The 18005-nt window shown below is 33.9% G+C and overlaps 1 protein-coding gene across 6 annotated transcripts in view; it reads right to left on the bottom strand.

Moving 5' to 3' along the window:
* LRBA (LPS responsive beige-like anchor protein) overlaps positions 1-18005 on the bottom strand; it is a 737219-nt gene that overhangs the window by 131796 nt on the left and 587418 nt on the right. For all 6 annotated transcript variants that reach the window (XM_039234337.1, XM_039234336.1, XM_039234335.1 and 3 more), the window contains one exon: positions 10621-10773. In XM_039234337.1, coding sequence (XP_039090268.1) covers positions 10621-10773 — 153 coding nt within the window. The remainder of the gene's footprint in view (positions 1-10620; positions 10774-18005) is intronic.

Here is an 18005-nt window from a genome sequence, read left to right on the forward strand (position 1 = left end):
CTAAAAGAAAGCAGAGGAATGTGGGTCATTTTAGCTAAGGAACAAAAAGCTTTATATATCTCAATAACTTCTCAGGACACCACAGAAAACATCTGAATATTTAACAATGAGTATTCCACAAAAAGATATTTAAGTTCAGAATTCTTTACTTAAGAGATAGGGAAATGAGCATTCCATTTTATAAAAAGAGTTTTTTCAAGAGAAACAGTAAAAAACATTGGTATTTGAAGTATAAACTTCAATTCTACAGAACTTTTTCTATTTGGGAATTATCTCACTCCTACATGATGTTGAGTATCTGAGGTGCTTTTTTCATTTTGGAATATTTCTATCAAGGTAAGAGTAGTAAATAAAATTAATAAGTATTTTTTCCTTTCTTAACTTCTGTAGAAGACATAGATTGCATAAAGCAACAGTTACATTGCAGTGGGTTTATAACATATATAGATAGATGTAATATATTTATGGCAATAGCACCAGGTAGAGCTGAATTTGAACAAAGTCACTATAACCTATGAAATTAAGCTAGTATTAAGATGAAGTGGATTGAGATAAATTAAGACACATATTGTCCATAAAGTAATGACTAAGAAAACTACAAGAAATAGAAAAAAATAAGAATAAAATTGTAAACTAAAAATGATCTGTTTGATACAAAAGAAAATATAAAGGGAGGAACAGAGAAACAAAAAGACACAAAACTAAAGAACCTAATTAGCAAAATGGCAGACATGAATCCAACCACATCCATCATAGCATTAAATGGCAAAGACTATCAGACTGGATTGATAACATGATCCACCTATACGTTATCTACAAAAAACACACTTCAGAATCAAATACAAAATAGGTTGAAAGTCTAAGAAAGGAAAACTATATACCATGCAAACAGTTACCATGAGAGAGCTGGACTAGGCTATACTAACATCATGTAAAATAGACTAAAAATTACTAGAAACAAAGAGGAACAACTTATAATGAAAAAATAGTTCATTAGGAAAATATAATAATTATACATACATATGCATAGTGGTAGGCTACCCTCCACCCCCAAAACATATTAAATCCTAATCTCTAGAACCTGTAAACAGTACTTTATATGGGGAAAAGATTTGTTAAATTAAGGATCTCAAGATGGAAACATCATTCTGGATTATCAGAGAGGACCCTAAACATAATCAACGTATCTTTATAAGAGGAAGGTAGAGAAAGATTTCACTGTAGACAGAAGAGGAGATGGTAACATTGAGGACAGAGGCGGAGATCTTCTGAAGGGTATGTAATACTCATTTTGGACTTCTTTCACAGAATAAATTTGTGTTGTGTTAAGCCATCATAATTTTGGTAATCTGTTACAGGAGTCATGGGAAACTAACATATACACCTAACATAAAAAATACATTAGGCAAGGGGTACCTGTGTGGCTCAGTCAGTTAAGTATTCGACTTTGGCTCAGGTCATGATCTCATGGTCCATGGGTTCGAGCCCCTCTCTGTGCTGATAGCTCAGAGCCTGGAGCTTGCTTTGGATTCTGCATCTCTGTCTCTCTCTCTCTCTCTGCCCCTCCTCCACTCACTCTCTCTCTCTCTCTCTCTCTCTGTTTGTCTCTCTCTCTCTCACAAAAGTAAATAAACATTAAAAAAAAATACATGAGGCAAAAACAGACAGAAGAGATGATAATATTTGAGGACTTCAACATCCCACTAGTAAAAATGGGCTGAAATAGATAGGAAATCAGTGAAGATATAGAAGATATGAGACTTGAGCACAATAAAACAATTTGACTAACTGACATCCATAGAATACTCAATAGCAGCAGAATACCCATTCTTCTCAAGGGCTAATGGAGAATTCTCCAATACAGACTATATGCTAGGTCATAAAGCAAGTCTCAGCACATCTAAAACAACAGAAATCATACAAAGTATATTTTCCAATCACAATGAAATTAAATTAGAAATAAAAAACAGAAGGAAACTTGGAAAATTCACAAATGTTTGAAAACTAAGCAATACATTTCTGAATACTCCATAAGTCAAAAAAGGAATCACAAGGGAAATCAGAAAATATTATGAGTGAATGAAAATAAGTAAACAAAATATCAAAATTTATGGGATGCAGCAAAAATTGTACATAATGGGAAACTTACAACTGTAAAAGCCAGTATTAGCAAAGAAGAAAGATTTTTCCAAATTAAGAAACTAATAAAAAAGAAAACTAAACCCAAAGCAAGCAGAAGGAAAAATAATAATGGATATTAGAGTGATCCTCCAATAAAAGAAAAAACAGAAACATAATAGAGAAAAGTCAATGAAAGGAAAAGCTAGTTCTTTGAAAAGATTAACAAAACTGACAAACCTTTATCTAGACTGACCTAGAAAAAAAGAATATATTACCAAAAATCAGGGATGAATGAGGTAACATCACTATCAACTTTAGAGAAATTGATATAAGGCATATAATGAACAACTTTATATCAACAAACTGGATTAAATGGACAAATTCCTAGAAACATACAAGTTACTGAAACCACCTGAAGATAAAAATAGAAAGTCTGAATAAACATGTAACCAGTAAAAAAATTTAATTGGTAATTTAAAGTCTTCCTCTTTGGGATGCCTGGGTGGCTCAGTCTGTTTAGCATCCAACTCTTGATATTGGCTTGTGATCTCATGGTTAGGATTGAGCCTCACATCAGGCTCCAAGCAGAGCATGGAGACTGAGTTTCTCTCTCTCCTCTCTCTGTCTCTCCCCCACTCATGTGCTCGCTTTCTCTCTAGTTTTGAAATGTATTTTACAAAATAGGGAAAGAGAAACATTTAACCATATCTTACTCTATGACACCAATATTATCATGGTATTAAAGTCAGATATCACAAGAAAATTATATGCCAATATTCCTCATGAACACAGATGCAAGCATCCTCAAAAGTAATAATTTCTCCACAAAATACTAATAAAAACAAAATACCATATATATTAAAAGGATTTATACCATCCAAGTATGACATATTCAAGGAGTGTAAGGTTGGTTTAATATCCAAAATCCAATTAATGTGATATATCATATTTCACTTTTGGTTTCTTGTTTGGAAAACTCTTCCTTATTTCAAGATCAAAAAGGAATCCTCCTGTATTATCTTCTAAAAGTTTATAATTTACTTTCATATTTAAAACTTTAATATACTTTAATCTTTGTGGTGTAAGATAAGAACAGTTCTGATCTCATTTTTTCCATATTGATGTGATTATGAGATGAACTATATTCCCCAAAATTTGTATGTTTAAATCTTAACTTCTCTATAACTCAACTTATGATCTTATTTGGAAATAGGATCATTACTTATGTAATTATATATGTTAAGATAAGGTCATACTGGAGTAGGATGAGTCCCTAATCCAATATGGGTGGTGTCAGATAAAAAGGGGAGATATGGATTCAGAGACAGACATGCTAAGAGGGAAAATGCTGTGCAGAGACAGACACAGGACGAAGATGGCTGTGTATGAGCCAACAAAAGGCCTAGAACAGACCCCTCCCTCATAGCACTCACAAGGAACCAACTCTACTGACCTGTGTTCAGACTTCTAGCTCTAGAACTGGGAATCAATACATTTCTGCTGTTTAAGCCACTCAGTTTGTGGTACTTTGTTACAGCTGCCCTAAGAAACTAATACAGTAACTATCTCAGCACCGTAAAATCAAAAATCCTTCTTTTCCCCAAAGATGGCAACATAATAGATGTCCTGTTCTGCTTCTGGGTTCTGTGTTTCACTTCAATTATCTACTTCTCCTCGTTTCCCCTAATTACTATAGTTTTATAATAATTCTTTATATATAATAAAGCAAATCTCCAGAACCTGTTCTTGTTCTCAGAGAAGATCTTGGCCATAATTAGCCCTTTGCCCTTTATATATCAGTTTGTCATCTTCTAACAAACAAAACCTACCGGGCCTTGAATTGGGTTTTACATTTAATTTATAAATAAGTTTGGGGAGAATTAATAACCTAACAACATCAAACATCTTTTTTTCTACTTGGATGTCCTTTTCAAACCAGAATTTTCAAAGTTAGTGACATATGAGGAGCAAAAGCAAACCAAACAATAGTATTTTTTTATTTTTTTTCAAACTTCACATATATCTGCTCCATTCCCCAGAGTTTTGGGTCTGACCGCTGCAGGCAGTAAAGAGAAGGTGGAAAGGTTGTGTCCACAGTAGAGAACGATTATCAACTATAGACATAATGGCTATTTACATTCTTGGCCACACCATTAGCAGTGTGAAAAACGAAAAGGGAACAGGAAAAGGAATAATATAAAAAAAATATGTTAGCTCCTGTTAACTCTATTTCAAAGAAGAGAAAAATATTGCCTGGTTAGCTCTCTTAAGAAACATTTTTAATGCCATTTTCCTCAAAAATGGATGCAAGAATGTAAATAAAGGTAAAAAAAAAAAAAAGTCCAAACCCTTTCAAACCTCAAACCTCTCAACCTTACAGTGTTGGTAAACACTGTAAAATGGGACATAGTATGGCATTACAGTAATCAAACTGTTATATCATTGCAAACTTGGTCATTTCAAGATGTAGGTCTTGCTCTATGTATACATAGCACTTTTTCATTAAGGATATGAGATTCATAGTTTCAACTATTCTGTAACACTTAAAAAAAGTTATAAAAGATTGACCTAATTCCTTCAGAGATATAAGATCTATGAAAGTTTAAGGTGAATAAATTTAAATTTTAGCAATAGGAAAAAAAACAAAGTTGGTAGAGGAATGTGAAAAATTTTTTTCTCCAGCAATAATATAAAAAGATGTCATCATTTTTAATTTGTCCATATGTCATCTTAAAAGGAGATAATATACTCATTTTATTTTTCTTTACCTTCTCAAGGAAGTAACTACTCACATCACCATTCTGAAAGAGTAGAGAAGACAAAAGCTACAGAAGATACACAAAAGCAAATAGGATTCTTACAGGTAACCTCAGGACAATCCATCAACAGAAGCCTTCCTGATTAGATTCATGCCACCTCTCAGCCTGGAGAAGCCTTCTACCTCAAAAACCTAAGTTATCAAAAAGGAAGTAACCTCCAGAAGAGTACGGACATCATCTGTCTTATTCACCGAGTCTAATATTGCTGGTACAAACAGAGGCACTCAGTTAATCCTTAAATTTTAAATGAATGAATTTCTTTTATTATAATTTGAATAAATTATACATCCTTCATCTAAAACAAAATGCTCCACTTCAACTTTTATAAATAGACCTATCATTACTGTTCAGAGTAGGGGTTTCTTTGTCTCTTAGTTCAACTTAAAACTCTAGGATTTTAAGAGGCAATATAATATAGGTCCATAACATCAACTTTATATTGTAAAGATAATTGATGAGCAGTCTGAACTCATAGTGTTATATTATTTTAAGGTAGGAAAACCTGTTTCTCATTTGTATTTCTAAAGCAGTTTTGGAATAAAATTTTTTTTTCTGGTTCAGGTAATATTAAATAACACAGGCCAATCTCTGGGATGTAGTTAAGATTGTTTTAGTTTTACCCTGATTCCAACTGTTCAGAACAAAAAACTATAATTTATTTACCTGAAAGACTAATCAGAATTAGTTGTATTTCCTTCTAAAATACACAGGATATTGTCCTCTATCCATAAATCCTACACTTTAGCCAATTTGCTAATCCTACGTTTAGATCTTCACTACTTGCAGAAAGCTCTGAGGATTAAAATGGTTAAGTAAGATAGAAGTTAGGGCCCTCTAACAAAAATAGGAAATGTGGCGTTACTGGTCTACCATCAAAATCATGCTCCTAAAAGTATCCTATCCCCTGGAATTAATATTTGGGTAACCAAATACATTAAAAAGATGTGCTGGGCATCTTAAAATGAGTATGTCAGTTAATTAATTCTGTGATCCCCTGCTACCAGCGAGTACTGTACAATCTGTTATTATTCACTGTCCTATACATCATCTGTTCTTGGTGCTGGTTTGTTCCAGAAAGAGAGACAGCTGCAACACTATATCCCTGTTCAACCTGAGGACCATCTGACTTTAATTGTAACACACAGCTTGATGTGGCTCTGGCTATGAGAAGCCAAAGTATCGTCTGTAATAATCTGGAAAAGCAGAAACCTGCCAACAGAGGGCTGAAAACAGGGACTTGTGCTGTCTGGCTGCCTGACGGGCTGCAGGAAATATGATTAATGAGTAAGGTATAACGATATCAGGAACCCGATTAGCACCACAAAAAGGTCACAGATCAAAGTAGTATGCATTTCATGAGCTACAATCATTGCATAAAATCTGTGGACTTGAAGAGGTAACCAAAAAGAGGAGGAGGACAAAATCCTTATGTGATAACATGCTAACAGATACATAAAATACCACACTAATAATTTAATCACTTGTAAAAAGAGGAAATTATAAAATGAATCAATACAGACTGTACTACAGGAGAGCTTTGTTCATCACAGGTATATAATAAATATTTTTGAAAGAATGAGTTATTGAATTCCTTCATCAAGATACATGTAAGTAAAATCAAGTATCTTTCCTAATGACAAATTTGAAAGGAGAGAGATTTAATATTTGACTCTATGTTTGCATTTAATTTGCAATGAAATTTTTATACAGTTCTCTTAAGAATGTAAGCTTTTTCAGAGCCTGAACTATGAGGGCATTGTAAAACTCATAGAAAGAGGAATCACTGGCACAAGTGCTTAATAAAGTTAATTTAAGATACAATAAACATGAAGTTATTATTGTAAAATACTATTTTGTATGTGATTTCATACCAAAATGGCATGCAAAACTGAAATCTTATTGAAAACAATTTGTTAAGTAGCTACCTTCTTTTCCATGGTGCCCTTGAGAAGCCCATCCCAAAAGATCTGGCTCTTCTGAGGTAAAGGTTGTGAGAGCAGAGATGGGAAGTACTATGAAGAGAGAGACTTACCTTAATTTACACAGTTAAATTCTTTTAATTGTCAAAATAGTTTTGAAAAGCTTTTAATATAACTTATTTAAATATTTTTGGCCTTAGACCTCTTTTAAGTAAACACTCTAACAAACCTCTTTGTACTCTTATTAGTACTAAGGTAATAATTACTACAGATTTGGTTTCCTTGAGACTTAGAATTTTAAATCATATTTAAGAAAGTGTTTCAATAATAAAATGATCAGAACATGACTTAAGTTTTTTTCTTTAAAATATATTCCTGAAGAATGAGAATGATTACATCTTTCAAATGTTATATAAGTTATTTCACTATTCACTAATAGTGAAACCATTTTTTAAAAATGGTGTTTCAAAAGAAACGTTAAAAAAGGAAAAGACAGAGGCTCCTGGGTGGCTCAGTCAGTTAAATGTCCAAATTTTGATTTCCGCTCAGGTAATGATCTCAGCATCAGGCTCTGCACTGACTGTGGACTCTACTTGGGATTCATTCTCTCTTTCTCTAAATAAATAAATGAATGAATAAATAAATAATAAACAGACAAACAAACATTAAAAATTGTTTTTATTTATTTCTGAGAGAGAGAGAGAGACAGTGTGAGCAGGGGAGGGTCAGAGAGAGAGGGAGACACAGAATCCTAAACAGGCTCCAGGCTCTGAGCTAGCTGTCAGCACAGAGCCTGATGAGGGGCTCGAATCCATAAACTGTGAGATCATGACCTGAGCTGAAGTCGGGCGCTTAACCAACTGAGCCATCCAGGAACCCCAAAAATAAACATTTTTTGAAAATGAAAAGATGAGACCAGGAGAAAATTATTTGCAAAACCTATGTTGGATAAAGAACTTCCACAAAGAATATGTAAAGATCGCTTACAATTAAATAATAAGAAAAACAACACAACTTAAAAATTGGCAAAAGATATGAATAGTTCCAAAGAACACATGTGGGGGTGCCTGGGTGGCTCAGTCAGTTAAGTAGCTGACTCTTAATTTAGGCTCAGGTCATGATCTTGTGGTTTGTGGATCAAGCCCTGCACTGGGCTGTGCACTCACAGCGAGGAGGAGCCTGTTTCAGATCTTCTGTCTCCCTTTCTCTGCCCCTTCCCCGCTTGCACATGTGCATGCTTGTTCTCTATCTCTCTCTCTCAAAAATAAATATTAAAAAAAAAAACTTTTTTTAAAAAGAAAATATATGAGTAGAAAATAAACCTGTGAAAAGGTAGTCAACATCTTATTCATTAGGGAAATGCAAATTAAAGTTACAATGAGATACCAACTAGAGAAGCTAAAATAAATAATATTGACAATACCAAGTCTTAGCAACTTCTTATTATATGACCCAACATTAAATTTCTAGGTATCTATCCAAGAGAAATGAAAACAGGTGTTCACCCTAAGACATATACAAATATTTATAATAGCCTCAAACTGGAAAAACTCAAATGTCCATGAACTGGTAAATAAATAAAAAGTATTCTATCTATCCAACGTAATATTATGCAGTCATACAATATGTTGCAATACATATGCAACAACATGGGTGAATCTCAAAAATATCATACTAAATAAAAGAAATCAGGCACATACTACATGATTCCATTTATATAAAACTTTTAAATATTAGAAAAATTTGTCTCTATAGAGACAAAAAGTCCCAGAGCAGAGACTGACTGCAAACAGGTATAAGTACAAGTGATGCAAGTGTTCTAAAGCTGGATTGTGGTGATGGTTATACAACTGTCTAAATTTTCAAAAGCTCAAAAAAAAAAAAAAGGTGTACTTTTAAAGATAAATTTTGGGCCACTGGGGTTCCTTGGTCAGTTAAGTATCCAACTTTTGATTTTGGCTCAGGTCATGATCTCATGGTCTCTGAGATCCAGTCCCACATCAGGCTCTGCTGACAGCACGGAGTCTGCTTGGGATTCTCTCTCTCTCTCCCTTTCTCTCTGTCCCTCCCCTGAAAGTGCACACTCTTTTGTAAAATAAAAATAAATAAACATTTAAAAAATAAAGTTGAATTTTATGGTACATACATTACACCTCAATAAATGTACTTCAAAAGGTCAATTACTGAAATAAAAAAAATGTGGCATAACTATACCTTTATTGATTTCCAATAGTCTCTGAGGAGTGGAGGGGGAATCACACAACCATAGAAAACTCTCACATTTAAAAGTTTGACATCTCCTTCTATATCTGCTAGAACTAAGCTTTGTCTTGGGTTCTCATTTTAATTATAATCGTCCAAAATGCTGGGGTAAAAGTAAAATAAAACATGTACCTAAGGACTATGATAGAATAATGTTAGGTACTACTTTCTAAGTGTCTACTATAAGCCAACGAATATTATATCCATAATTACAATTTTATATTCATAATTTTCAGACTACATACGATAAAACCAAGGCTCAGAAAGATTAAATTCCTGAAGTTCCATAATTAGCAAAGTGATTTATCCAAGATTAGGAAAGTTGGTCTAACTTCAAGGACTATGGCCTTTCTATTTCCCTTGTATTGCTTCCAGTATACAGAAAATGTGAAATTTCAGTAACAATGGGATTGCAATTAGGATCTGGAAGACAGAATTAAAATATAAATGTTGAGGGGCACCCGGGTGGCTCAGGTCATCATCTCACGGTTTCCTGAGTTCGAGCCCTGCACTGAGCTCTGCTCAGGCAGCATGGAGCCTGCTTGGGATTCTCTCTCTCCCTTTCTCTGCCCTTTCCCCATTTGTGCTTTCATTTTTTTCCTTTAAACTAATCTCTCTGCCCAACATAGGGCTTGACCTCAAAACCCTGAGATCAAGAGTTGCTCTACCAAGTAACCCAGCCAGGTGCCCTTAGATTTCACTTTTAATACAGAGTATGACAGAGATCCAACTTTTACAAACTGAGAATAAAGGTAACCGATTCCAAACTTTTATGAAAGTTAAAGGCAAAAAGGGAAAGACATAACTTTTTCATAAAATAATTTAGAACCCACATGAGAGGACTGTAAAGAGTTTGCTAGAGAGGAGTCTAAAGAACACAATAATCACTGAGCTTTTAAGCTTTTAAATTTTCATGTTCTAAATATTACATGAATATTTCCTTGAAAAGAAAGATACCACATATAACTTGAAAATCTTGTTTCTATTACTGAAATGTACAGTGGACTTCTAACCTGGAGCACAGGATTGCGTTCTTCATCTAGTGTACGAAACTTATGTTCCATGAAGGATACAATTACAGTTTTACTTATAATTCCCCTTATAATTCTGGGGTGCCTGGTCACAATCTCACAGCTTGTGGGTTCGAGTCCTGCATCAGGCTCTGTACTGACAGCTCAGAGCCTGGAGCCTGCTTGAGATTCTGTGTCCCCTTCTTTCTCTCTCTCCCTCCCCCACTCATGCTCTGTGTCTTTTTCTGAATTATCATGTGCATATGAAAGTAACCTACATTCTGCATAAAAGAAAGAAACCACTACACTTTTCAAGTCAATAAAATTTAATAAAATATATATGGAGATTCAATAACTATTTTGTTACTTTCAGTTATCTCTATCAACTATAATTTGTCTATAAGAGCAAGGGTTAATGATTATACAAATACATGAAAGATACTTCGAGAAAAGGCTCATGACAGACAGAGTAGATGACTACTATCTTACCAATCTGTTTATGCGAACAAATTCTTCTGAGGTTTTGGCCCAAGGAGGAAGTTCAACGTCAGACACTACAGTCCCATCATCCATCACTCCAAGATTATAATTATTGAAGTTGACAAACATCTCAGGGAGATAATAAAATTCAGGGATCAACTCCTATATAAAAACAAAAGACAATGTCATATTATAAACTGCAGAATACTGACTAGATATTCATAAAATGGCATGGTCATTTCCTTTTGTGCAGAAGAAGGAAAAAAATAAACAGGGAAGTTTTTCCTTTCTCTATCACAGCTCTATGACAAAGTTACCATTAAGGAAGACAGTTCCCATCCAACCACACTTAAATATTAACACCTTCCTAGCTGGTTATGTGCTTCCTTTTAGGACAATTCACATAACCTCAAAACTCTTAAATATCAACATTTGTGTATTATTTGAGGTTTGACAAAAATAGAAACAGAGAATAGCATGCTGTTAAAGCTTAAACTAAATTTTTTATGAGGTATGTGGAATTTTTGCCCCAAAAGACCAAAATCTTTAAAAGTATTAAAATGTAACTGTACTGGTCCCTTCATCAACTAGGATGATACTCATTACATTTAGTTATGGTTTAACAATATATTCTGCTCATACTTCAAAACATTAAACTTTAGTTGTAACACATTACCTTTGAGAAAAAAATATTTACAAGGAGTCTAGAAAATAACCTGCAATAAGAAACTTGGTAAAATTAAATATGTGAATTTATCACTTAAAATACATTTCATTAGGGTATTTTATAAGCAGGAAAATGCAGCTAGTTAGGTTTTTGTTGTCAATAAGCCCATGTATAACTATTTCAGAGGTCCTGTAGATCAGACTTTAATTCCAGTCTTGACATGGGTCAGTGACTCAGTGGTCTTTAGGATACCCCCTCAGGGCCAGCTATGGCAGGCCTAGCTTTCCAAACAGTCGAGTAAAATAGGGAGGTCATCAGATTTTGGACAAGGTCAGTGTGAATTCTCCAGAGTAAAGAAAAAAGATCCAGCAGGAATTAAGCTATTATCACCTCCATCATCCATGTGAAATCTTGCTTGACTTTGAATTGTACATCCTTTGTTTACAATCACAATAATTAACTAAAGCAGGGTAGAAATGAGCTTGTCCTCCAAATGCCTGACAATCACCTGATCATCAGACTTGAAAAACATTTCAATTGAGTATATTTTTTTTTTCAAAAAGGAAGAACCCTATTTGAAGTTTAACCATAAATGAATGACAGTGATCATGCAAAAACAACTAAGGTTCTCATCTCCAAAAATGATGCATATTAAGTCTTAACTGAAAAAAAGAGGAAAGATGTATGTGTGCTATTTTATGTAACAAAAAGCTATATCCAATATGTTTGATATCGCCTGAGTTAGGAACTAAAATAACTTTTTTTTTTTTTTTTTGCGAGAGACAAAGGGAGCATGAGTGCGGATGTGGGCAGACAGAGAGGGATACAGAGACTCCTAAGCAGACTCCGCATGGTCAGTGCAGAGCCTGGTGTTGGGCTCACCCTTACAAAACTGTGAGATCACGTTCTAAGCTGAAATCAACAGTTGGACACTTAGGGGCGCCTGGGTGGCTCAGTCGGTTAAATGTCCAACTTTACCTCAGGTCATGATCTTGTGGTTTGGGAGTTCAAGCCTCGCATCGGGCTCTGTGCTGACAGCTCAGAGCCTGGAGCCTGCTTCAGATTCTGTGTTGATCCTCCCCACCCTCCCGCTCTTCCCCTGTTCACGCTCTGTCTCTTGCTCTCTCTCACAAATAAATAAACATTAAAAAAAAAAAAAAAGAGTTGGACACTTAACCAACTGAGGCACCCAGCAGACCTTAAAATAAACTCTTAATAAATCTTATCACATTTAATCTTAAGAACTTTACAAGGTATCACCTTCATTTTAAAAATGAACTAAGGCTCAAAGAAGTTAAGTAAACAGCTGGTTTATCTAGATTTGGAGCTTAGATCAAGATTTGTCAAACTCTAAAGGCTATGTCCTTAATTATCAAATAAGCATGAGTTCTACTTAAACAGTATACATAATATTGTATATATTATGCATTTAAACATAAACTAAATAAATTAGAGAGAGAGAGAGTGTGTGTGAACAGGGGAGAGGGGCAGAGAAGAGAGAGAGAATCTCAAGCAGAATCCATGTTCAGCACAGAATCTGATGCAGGGCTTGATCTCAGGACCCTGGGATCATGACCTGAGTCAAAATCAAGAGTTGGACACTCAACTGACTGAGGCACCTAAGCGCCCCAATACTAAACATTTTAAATACAAGTTTTTAATATATATTCTAAGTAATTCTTAAAAGTAAAAAAGACTTTGCATTCTTTCATAAGAAAGTGGCTCTCCTGAAAAAAAAAATATATATACTATATATATAGTATTTATTATGTGATAAAATTGATCAAACAAGAATTTTATAGTATGTTACAATTATCATTTACCCAAATACAAAGATAATTCACTTTATAACTATTATTAATTTGCAGAATTGTGCATCAATAAACTGCAACTTTGAGAAATTTTACCAAAATGTCTTATTTCCACTCCAAATTACTTGTGCTAATAAGAAGAACATTACTTCTCCAAAGTCTTGTTCTACAATAAGAGGGAGGATCACATCTGTGTATTCAAAATCAAAAGCATATTATGGCTTAATTATTTATAAATTCTTTTTAATTTCAATAATATCTGCCTGCCCCATCCTTACACCAAGATTCTCCTGATTAGAAGATGTTGCCTTTCTTTTGTCTGCTATACTGACTATGCTCCTGCATGATAATTTTCCTATATCAAAAACAATGATAATGGATGAGTTTTAGACAGCAGGTTTCTCCCAAGTTTTAAAATTTGGGAGATCAGTCATTTCTATTATAAATGAAAAATATACACTGTATAGTAAAAATACATAAAAAAAAATCTACTTTTTTTCAAGACCACACTAGAAAGCAGAAATGAAACAAGGGTGTGATATTTTATAACAATTTTCATACAAAGAAAGTCTTCAAATCATCCTACATATAGCACTTAAATTCTTAAGATTTTGTATATTTTTCTCTATTTTCTACATGTGTTGTTTTATTCAGGTTGCTGAACAAATTGACAAAAACATACTTGCTCAAAATAGAAATGTTCTTTCTGGTTCTTTTATAAGTTCTAAATTCAAGAACAGAAATACAGTTTGTTCCTAGATCACTACATTTAAACACACAAATTTATTATCAATTTAAATTGTTTTGTTGCTTTAATGTTAACAGCTTATCCTACATATAAATTCACTTAATTCATGGAACAAAAATACACATAAAACAAAAATGAAATAATTTCTTAAGTTTTGTCTATCTGGAAGGGGGGAGAGAAAGAAAAGCACATGGGAGCAAGTGCATGTGGGAGTGGGAGAGAGAGAGAGAAATAGAGAGGCAGACAGAATGAATCTAAAGTAGGCTCCACACTGTCTGTGAGGAGTCCAACCCCGTGCTCAAACTCACAAACCATGAGATCATGACCTCTGCTGAAATCAAGAGTCAGGCACTTAATGGACTGAGCCACCCAGGTGTCCCTCAAAATAAATTTTTTTAACATTTATTTATTTTTTGAGAGAGACAGAGACAGAGCATGAGCGAGGGAGGGGCAGAAAGAGAGAGGGAGTCACAGAATCTGAAACAGTCTCCAGGCTCTGAACTAGCTGTCAGCACAGAGCCCGACGCGGGGCTCGAACCCATGAACCATGAGATCATGACCTGAGCCGAAGTTGGACACTTAACCGACTGAGCCACCCAGGCGCCCCCCCCAAAATAAATTTTTAATTAAAGACATAACCAAAGCAATTTTATACTTTTTAAGTCTTTAGTGCACTATGTTAAACTTTCAGATCTATAATTTCTATCATACTGGGAGGAAAGTAATAGTTATAAATTTCCATTCAATTACCTAGATTTTATCTGTGATTGCCTTCTAAGGATAGATATCCTGTAAATTCTGTACAGTGGACATTATAAAAATATTTCAAAATTAAAAAGTTTAAAAGTGAAGCTTAATATTTCACCTTTTAGCGAGATACAAATTAAATCTCTATTTTTTTACCTCTCACCCCAAACCTCTCCTATTTCAAGAGTAGTCAGATAGTTCCAGAACATTTGCAGGGTCTATAGCATAAGCCTCTTGAGAACATTTTTTTTTCTGTCTTTTGTGAAAGTCTAAGCAAACAGAGCCAATTATGTAAGGTGTCCAGGAGACAGGAGAAGCAGTATCAAAAATTAGTATTCTTAAAGATAGAAGCTAAAGAAGAGAGGTGTTGTCCTCAAGATTAGGGAAACATATTTCTTAAAATCTATATATAATTGGCTTTCTTTCATCCTGAGGGCAAGAGGTGGGGATGAAGAGGTTAAGCTAAAACCCAGGGGATAGCAAGTGGTGATCAAGGTCATTGCTTGCTCATACAGTACCTACGTATGTATTAGAAAAAGGCAACCCTACTACACTAATGTAGCCAAAGGGTACTTAGTTTGGTAAGTGTACTACCAGCTGGATTTCAGCTTCTATTCCTTCCTTCAGTCAAGTGCCAGCATACAATCTGCCCAACTGCCTAACACGGTAGTCTCACAATGGTGCACTTAAGAAAGCTGGTCCCTTGGCGCCAGGGCCTTTGTAATCAGCAACTATTTCCTAACCCAAACAGTGCCACCTGCTTCCAAAAGACGATGTGTCTTAGACAATGAGGATATGACCAATGAACAAGATAGAGAGAAGATGTGAGGGCCAATTTTCTAGGTATCACATAAGCCTAGAATAAGAGGTCCCTGCTCTACTCTCTAAAGACTGTGAATGAATTTCCTACTAACCTAACATGAAGAAGATTTGAATTTGAATTAGGACATTTCTTATATACTTGAGGAGTTGGTAATTATGAATTATATATGCTCCAATCATAAAAAGACATCAATATATTCAATGATAATTCTTTCTTTTTTTTTTTTTCTCAGTGATAATTATTTCTAAGGAGGCAGAACGGTAGGAAGAATGCAGTATGGGCAGAAATATAATGTAAATGCTACTTTCATTAAAAGAATAAAACTTTATAATGTATAGAACTGTTGAATCATTATATTGTACATCTGAAACTAATATAACACTGGATATTAATTATATTTGAATAAGAAAATATATGTTAAAGTATTTGAAAAATTAAAAAAAATAAAGAATAAAATTTTAAGGAAGTTCTTCTTATTTAATTATTTTATTAGGTAGGCTTATGAAGGGTAATATAACACATTATCACAAAGAAGTATTTATTAAGTTTTTGTTCTTTGCAGAAAACTGTGTTAAAATCTGGGATATGGAAACATGATTGTCTAAATTGCTAAATAAGAGTGAAAGGACACATTTATTGGGAGGAAATTGGTTGTAGGAACAAATAGCATTCCAGAAATTCAAAAAAGAAAAAGATGCATAAATGTTGGGGTGAACAGAGAAACCTTTAGGGAAAAGAGCGTAATATATTGTATTTCCCTAATACAACACTCATCAAACTGTACTGTAATTGTCTGCTTGTATTTCCCTTCATATTGAAGGCTCTATGAGATTGAAGACTTTACTTATTTTGTTCAGCATTAAACCTCCACAGCCTAGGCACAGTGTGTAACCCCTATTAGGCATTCAGTAAAACTCTGTGGAATGAATGATTGAAAATGGTATTTAAAATAAAAAATAAATAACCAGAGAAGGAAGATGAGAATAGTCCTGAGAAAGGGAATACCGATATTGAAATGTGCCTATCAGTTGTTTCCAATGATCAATGAAGAACAATTTCATTGGTTTAGAGAGGACAGTATACGTGTGGTGGGAGATCAAGTTGGAGATGTAGGCAGGGTCAAACTGTGGAAAGCCCTGAATGCCATGCTATGAAGTTCTGCTTTTTCTTCATAAGAAAAAAAAACTTTCCATTAGGAAATTTAAAAACTTAACATGAATTTAAAATGAGATAAATGTTTCTAAGATGTTAACAGTTAAGAGAAAGATTACAAAGAATCTACATATAATATCCAGGATATCATCAAGTAAGCACAATTAAATTGAGTAAAGAAGGGAACACATACACTTAAAACATAATACAACCTGATTATAGGAAAATCTACATAAATAAATCAGATGATGGAAGTTGAATACCCTCTTACTATAAAACAAATGTACTTACGTCAACTGAGATACAAACAACATTTGACATAAAAGTATATATAATGCCTAAATTTTACTATGGATACAGTGACCTTCAAGTATACATTACAGAATTCCATCTTAATCCTAAAAGAATCTTCCTAAGAACCATACTTCAATACCAAATATTAAGTTCAAAATTATCTCCTTTGACAGATGATATTTAGTAACAGAGTGAAAGATTATGTTTAGTACTTCTAATGTACATTTACAAAGTGAAGTATGTTTTATATTCATCAGAACAGAACATTCAGCTCTGGATAAAAAACATATGCTCAAAAATTCTTTCTAACACCAGCGGAAAATGAGAAGCAAAAATACCGACAGAAGACAGAGATATTTATAATTCACATTTTCATCTGACTTGCTGTCAATAACTTTAATCTCTTTCTTTTAATTAGGCAGATGGGTCACAGAGGCAGGTAACATGGTCAAAATATACTGTATCATCTCCTAAAATAAAAACTTGAAAGGGTCAACCAGAGGTTATACCACAGTTCAGGATAAGCCCATTGCTTTGATCACAAATCCTAAGGCTTTCATGGCATAATGACAAGGATTGGTTGTGACCACACATATGCTTTAGTTTTCTTTATTAGGATATGATCCCCACTGATATGGCCTCTTGCAGGGAGGTTGTAAGATTCTCTAATAGAAGCCAATTCTATCCATTCAACTAAAACCATCACTTCAATAATACCTGGGTAACCTAGAAAATACTAATCTATTAACCCAAAAAAACAAGAAAATCAAAACTAAAAACAAACCAAAAGATGCTACTTTGGAGCTAAAGTTAAATTTTTATTCTATTCTTACTGAACTATAAGATCCTGACAACTCAAATATAAGAATAATAGCAAGGTAACATGTATACTGCTTTCAGAACACTGACAGTAAAAACAATGTTGAAGGCAAAATTTTTGCTTTTCATCATTGGGAAGATGATATTTTTATGAAGCAAAAAAAAATCCATATAAGCTTTATTAGTGAATAAAAGAGTTAGTGAACAACATGTTACGGAAAAAAAGTGAACATGTTCTGAGACATTTTAACATTCAAACATTTATTTTCTTAGCCCACAAATGAGGAAAACCTTTTTAAAAAACTGATTAGAGTTGAACGGTATCTATTAGTC

This window comes from Hyaena hyaena, unplaced genomic scaffold (assembly GCF_003009895.1).
Source record: "Hyaena hyaena isolate Hyena2069 unplaced genomic scaffold, ASM300989v1 scaffold_89, whole genome shotgun sequence".
In the NCBI taxonomy this organism is placed as follows: Eukaryota; Metazoa; Chordata; class Mammalia; order Carnivora; family Hyaenidae; genus Hyaena; species Hyaena hyaena.